General features: G+C 44.9%; 1 protein-coding gene across 1 annotated transcript; it reads left to right on the forward strand.

Annotated features, from left to right (window-relative positions):
* Positions 1-427: 427 nt before the first annotated feature.
* On the forward strand, positions 428-6202 carry LOC108490931 (dedicator of cytokinesis protein 2-like; the record flags this gene model as incomplete). Its single annotated transcript, XM_029564152.1, has 4 exons — positions 428-508; positions 2586-2684; positions 5912-5984; positions 6099-6202. Coding segments are annotated over exons 1-4 (357 nt in total), but the record flags the coding sequence as incomplete, so codon positions are not given.
* Positions 6203-6704: the final 502 nt, after the last annotated feature.

Below are 6704 nucleotides of genomic sequence, written 5' to 3' on the forward strand. Positions count from 1 at the left end.
TTTTATTTGTTATTTTTATTTTATGTGTATGAGTGTATTGCCTACATGTATGTGAGTGCACCCATGTCATGCAATGCTGTGGAGGTCAGAAGAGGGCTTCAGATTCCCCTGGAACTGGAGTTAAGGACGGTTCATAGCTGCCATGTGGGTGCTGGGAATTGAACCTGGGTCCTCTGCAAAAGCAGTCAGTGCTCTTAACCGCTGAGCCATCTCTCCAGCCCCTCTCTCTTTTTGTTTTAAATTAATTTATTCTTTGAAAATTTCATATGTGTATGCACTGTTTTTTGATTACATCTACCCACAGTCCCTCCCTTCAACTTCTCCCAGATCCCCGTCACCACATCTTTCTCCCAAATTCATGTCCTCTGCTTTAAATAAAAACCACTGAGTCCAGTTGGTGTTACCAGGTGTGTGTGGGTGCAGGGCCATGCACCTCAGCGCGGACAAACTACCTGGGATTCCATCCCTGAAGAAAACTGATGCTCCCTTCTCCAGCGGCTGCCAGTTGGTAATAGCTCCTCAGCCAGGGGTGGGCTGCCTGAGTCCCTTCTAGAATGCTCTCTTGACATAGTTCGTCACATTCACTTTGGTCTCTGAAGTATAGAAGGTGAGAACAGCCTTCACCTTTCTCGTTATGGTACTATGACTTTTTTTCCTACAGCCTTAGGAAAAAAAATTTTCATCCTCTAGTTTTGTGCTATCCAGTTTTACTTTCACCAGAGAAATATGTGTGATTCCAGATTTTATAAGCTTCATGGGAGTCACTGAAGCTGCGGAAACTGTGAACCCATAAATATCACCAGTATAAATCTTTGTAGGCTGATGGCATGCCCGTTGTTAAAGAAGGGGCTCTCGATAAAACTAGAGGGTCTGGAACGTTGTTTCAGCTCTGCCACTCAGAGCCTCAGTTTACCCAGAATGGAAAGGGAATGACAGGTTATCAGAGGTGGTTAATGGGTTTGAATCGAGTGGGGTGGAGTGAGGAGAGGACTAGCTCCTCTCCTCCTGTGTGATGATGGACACACAGCCCTCCCTAAAGGGTGAAAACCTTTAGGGAGTATGTTCTAGTTCATTGCTTCCCGAAGTTCTGAAAGGCTGCACCTGCTACTAAACAAAGCTTCGTGCCTTCGTTTCCAACCAGTGACCATCTTCGTTTTATAGGAGGGATGTTCTGATGGCTTTTGTTGTCCTGTTTTGAGGTAGATTTTGCCAGCAGGTGGCATCATTCAACACTGAAGCTGAGTCCATTCCTCGCCCGTGCCTTGGGAAACAGAGAGGGACAGTGACCGTGGAAGGTCCTCCTTCCCACAGTGCAGCTTAGTTTGCCAGGGGTCACAGAGTATCACTCTGTGGCTGGCTCTGGTGACTCAGCCTGGTAAAGGGTCCATTGGAGCATCCAGTGGAATCCGGTGGGAGGCCTGCCCTCACTCACCAATTGCCCACAGGCACCCAGCTTGCAATTTCAGACCTTGCCCCCCCCCCCCCCCCAAAAAAACTAATTGTCATATTCCAAAAATGTAGAGATTTGAGTTTAAAAGTGGAAAAGTCTGCTGTAAAAAAACATATCATTGGGGCCCTTCTGAGTGATCCTGATTTGGATCTTGTGTTAAGGCCCAAACCAATTTAATGAATAGAGAGGAGGGGAAGGGAGAAAAGGAGGGAATGAGAATTAGGAGCTGGTTTCTTAGCTCCTTTCTGAAAAGTTGAGGAAGATTTTTATGGCAAAGATCAGGCAGCCTCCTTGCAGATACGAATGTTCTGTGTTCTCTCTGCTTAGAAAGTTCTTCCCATATTTCTACTCAAAGCCAACTCAGAATCTTCTTCAGGATACTTAACTGTTGCCTCTAAGGAATCTTTCCCCAAATCCTCAGCTGAAGTTAAGCATCCCTCCGTCTTACACAGTATTCTGTCTGTCTGCTATTGTATCGCACGGTCATAATGATTGGCGAACGCTTCCCAGCGTCTTCCCCACTATGCTCAGGTCAGTCTCAGGACCTGAGTCATGTCCATTCCTCCAGAGCTTAGCCTGGCCATGGCACCAGAGGGTGTTTCATCTGTGTTGAGCTGCATCATTCTCCCACAGTCTCTCACCTTAGGCTTGTTCTCTACAGCAGGCACTCAGATATTTCTCTGAAGATGGTACTGTCTCCCACTGCCCAGCAAGTGCCTACCCACTGTGGTGCCTTAGCATCAGAGATCCACCAAAGGTGTTGCTGCTTGCAAACTGTGCACATTCACATTCAGGAGACAAATAGGATTAATAAGACTGGCGGCCTGCAGTAACTCCAAGGCTGGTTACCATTTACAATCAGGCAGCCACGTCAGCGCCTGGCGCGCTCCAGTGCTTTCCAGAATGGAAGTAATAGAATTTCTGTAGTTAAGCAGCTGTCACTTCTGGGCTGAGGATACACATGTCTAATCTGCAGTGTAGAAGGGCCATCAGGATAGAACCTGATAGAGTTAGGGAAGGCAAGACTGCCCTCTGACCATCAGATTGGCTTTATTTAGCGTTGGGGCCCAAACTGTCCAAGCACAGAAAACGGCAGTGCTGTAGTGTTTTCTCTCTCTTCATTTCTCTTGGTCAGAATGCGGTTTGTGTGGGAGCTGGGGACAAGCCCATGAACGAGTATCGCTCTGTTGTGTATTATCAAGTCAAACAACCTCGCTGGATGGAGACGGTCAAGGTAATAACGATAGTAACATTAAAAACAGCAGCAAACGTGTGTCTAGTTTTGCATTAAACCAGACACTGTTTTAAATGTTTTATTTAAGTAATTCATTTACTGCTTACAACCACCCTGCAAGCTTGCTTTATATTTCCCTCATTTTTCAGATAAGGAAACTGGCACAGAGCAAGTGAGCAGCTTTCTCACAATCCCACTGCCACTGTGTGTCTGAGCTGAGGTTGGAACCTCAACCATGCTCTGGGTTTGTGCTCTTGTCTGCTAGCAGAGGGGCCAGGAGGTGCACTGGAGCTGTTGACAGTCCCCTTCCTTTTTAAGACCTCCAGAGTGCTGGTGGTTTAGTGAACAGCTCTAGTGTTCATTTACCAGGTGTTTGACTTTGGGCAAGTCAACCAACCATTCTGTGTCTGGTTTCTTCTTCTGTAAAATGAGAACAACAAACTGTGAAGAAGGAAGGATTTAAAACATAGAACACCCTCCACCTTTCGGGGATTATGCACTGAGTCAGTGCTGCTTCTTCTTGGCTCCTTAGATCACACACAGCAGTTTTCTTGGTCTAGTAAACTTAACTGGATTTGACATTTCCTCAAGTGTCAAATATTCCCATCTCTACAAGGACATTAATTAATGGTGCCACACACTGTTGTGCCAGATAAATTCTCCCAGTTTGATTTCTGTTTCTGTCTAAAACACTGACCAAAAGTAACTTAGAGAGGAAAGAGTTTATTTTATCAATCCATCATTGAGGGAAGGCAGGGTAGAACCTGGAGTAGAGAGCATGGAGGAGCACTGCTTAATGGCTCATGCTTAACTGGCTTTCTTCTATGGCCCAGGGCTGCCTGCCTAGGAATGGTGCCACCCATAGTGGGCTGGGCCCCCCCACATTAATCATCAATTAAGACAATCTTTCACTGACATGGCCACAGACCAATCTGATTGGAGAAATTTTTTCAGTTGAGGGTCCTTCCTCCCAGGTAACTCTTGGTTGTGTCAAATTGACAATAAAAACTAACCGGAATATCTGCAGTGGGGTGGGAGAAGAAAGAGGAGGATGTAGTGATTTCAAACGTGTAATGTCCCTCAAAATCCTTCTAATAGAGCTCTCCCTGTTCGCCAATGTTATAGAGCTACTAGGTGGTTTCACTAAAAACAGCATCCCTTGGTTAAATAAATATGAGGTATACTGAGAAATTTGAGCACAAATATAGGCATCAAAAGGCAGGTTCTTTATTTTAGGTTCTCAGAACCTTTCTGATGTGAAAGTGTTCTGCAGAGCTTCACTGGGAATAGAGCAGCAAATTCCTCAAACCCCATCAGCCTCCAAGCTGTTCTTTTTGTCGCTAGGATCAAAGCCCAGGGATAGCGTTATTTTGAACATACTGTAGCAGTTCCTTGTTCTAATCTAGGCAGGCATAAGCTTTTGAACAACATGTAAAATATATCACGTTTTTCTTCATGGAACACCCAACTTGATTCTGGGACCTGCTGACCGTACTTCTGAAGAGCTGCAGAATGATGGAACCATCTTTAGCTCTTGGTTAGCGAAGTCTTCATCTGTGTGGGCATGGGATCCTCTGAGCTACTTCTACAGGATCTGAAACAATAGCTTAGTTTGTGTCCAGTAACATGTCAGGCAGTAGAAATGGCAGCCCAATGAGCCAGCAACCAGTTCTCTTGATCACTGTTACTGGCCTAAGACTTAGCCAAAGTGGAATTGTCCCATAGTCTTCTTATGGGTGATGCCAAACTCATCAAGCTGTGCCAGTCTACACAGAAGGGAGGAGTAACAGAGCTTTCAAGCAGCTGTGAGTCCACAAAAGGGCAGGCAATGCTTAAAAGACGCCTTTTGTGAATGGTGCTTAAGGTAGTAGTAGACTTATCCACAAACTGTCAGGTCATTATAGTAAGCAGAAAGAATATCCTGAAGTGGAACAAGACCTTTGAAACAGCTCATTGAACACTGATGCATGATCACAGCTTCAAACATGTTAGATATTAGTATTCTTTCTTAACCCATGATCTGACTCCAGACTCAAGATGGCACTTGACTTCTTTTTTGATGATGGCCATCCACATCCTATGGTCCTCGCCCTGTCACATACATTCCTATTTTCAGCAGTAGGTGTCCTTTTATTCACCTTCTGTAAAAAGAATGACCTGCCCATCTTTGGGGTGGGAAAGTTAATTGACTGAGTGGGTTTCTGTTCTGTGTGCTCTCTTGCACCCTACTTAGATCTCGTTTTTTTCTAGTCATTACCACATAGCTGCTATTATCACCAGTATAGACTGTGAGCTCTTTGTGTCTAGGGATGCTACCTTACATCAGCTTGGCCAGTGCCTTGCATGATTGCAGCTTCTTGTCAGCCTTCAGTATACAGTGAGAAGACAGATGAGAACTCTTTTGTTCAGTCTGAAACACAGAATGGTGGACTGTCTCTGTTTCCAATCTTATTTTCTGAAACAGAACCTGTTGCAATACATACCTCTGTTGACCTTTTTAATAATCATCTATACAGTGCAAGCTACCTCCCTTTGAAAAGCCAAGTGTGGTTCTTATGGTAGTCTAACTTGTCTGCATTGGCCTGATTACCTAATGCAGGAGAGCTGTGAGTTTAGGATCTGGAGTGCTCAAGAGCCAGGCCGAAAGCATATTAGTTAAAGATGCCAGCAGACCACCCACTGGGAGGTGATGCGAGGTGACCTGTGGGTGATTGTCCTCATGTAGTGACTTGACAGCGTGTGTCACCCAAAGAGGGAATGAGCCCTAGGACTTTAAAAAAATTGGAGTAAAGCACTTTTATTAATTTGCATAAATGAGAGTCATCAAGCAAAGCCCCTAATGGCCACTGTTAATTGGCTAAGCCCTGCTGCAATTGCCAGGACTCCTGGAGTGTGCAGGAGAAATGTGCATTGTGCAGTTTGCAGTGTATCAAATCCTGTGCTAAAGTTATATGACTTTTATATCAATTTGGGGAGATTCATTCTTCCTCACTGTAATTTACAGACCTCTTTTCATTGGCTGGGAATGCAATTTGCCAAATGGATTACATTTGATACTTTATTTTCTCTTCATAGCTAGTTCTTATGTAGTTTATTTACAGTTCATCAGCCTTGATGGATGGGTAGTAAATGAGCATGCAGTGTTCCAAGTTAAGTGGTCAGTCCACTTTGGGGCAGGGGGGTTGTTCAACTCATTGTCTCCTGAGCTCTCATTTCTGCCTGCTGAGGTGGCGGTCCCTATTGAAGATATGCAGAGGATTCATCTGAGATTCATGTTTCGACACCGATCATCACTGGAATGTGAGTATGTGACCCGATAGCAGGCCTGAAGTCCTGTAAGGGAAGCGGAGCCAGACAGCTAGGTAGCCCGTAGTGTTTCATTTTTTTCTTCTGACCTTGCAATGTTGTTTCCAGCTAAAGATAAAGGAGAGAAGAACTTTGCCATGTCCTATGTGAAACTGATGAAAGAAGATGGAACCACTCTGCATGACGGATGCCATGACTTGGTTGTCCTCAAGGTACCATGCATTAGGGCTGCAAGAAGCAAAGGAGCAATGGCAGGATAGCTTAGCGGTTACCAGCTGGGACCCCAGAATCATACTCACCAGGGCCCATAAGCTGTGTGACCTTGGATAAAATCTGAACTTCTTTGGATTTTTCTTACCTCTTCTATGGCCCTCAGGGAACCATTATGAGGATTTTATGAGGCAGTGAATTCACACAGAACACTGGAGAGAAAGGAGTTCAATAAATGGAAATAATGTTATGTAAAGAAAAGGACTGCTGGGCTGGTTGTGGTAGTGCACGCCTTTATTCTCAGTACTTGGGAGACAGGTAGATCTCTGTGAATTCAAGGCCAGCCTAGTCTACATAGTGAGTTCCAGATCAGCCAGGACTGCATAATGAGACCCTGTCTTGACCCCTCCCCCAGGCTTTTGACCCTGTAAGGAATATGCAGAAGACCTCTAAGAAGCAGATGGTATACTATAGCTGTCAGAAAAATGTTCAGTTTAGGGCCCC

Source organism: Nannospalax galili, unplaced genomic scaffold, assembly GCF_000622305.1.
Source record: "Nannospalax galili isolate Female #2095 unplaced genomic scaffold, S.galili_v1.0 scaffold16497, whole genome shotgun sequence".
NCBI classification, from domain to species: domain Eukaryota; kingdom Metazoa; phylum Chordata; class Mammalia; order Rodentia; family Spalacidae; genus Nannospalax; species Nannospalax galili.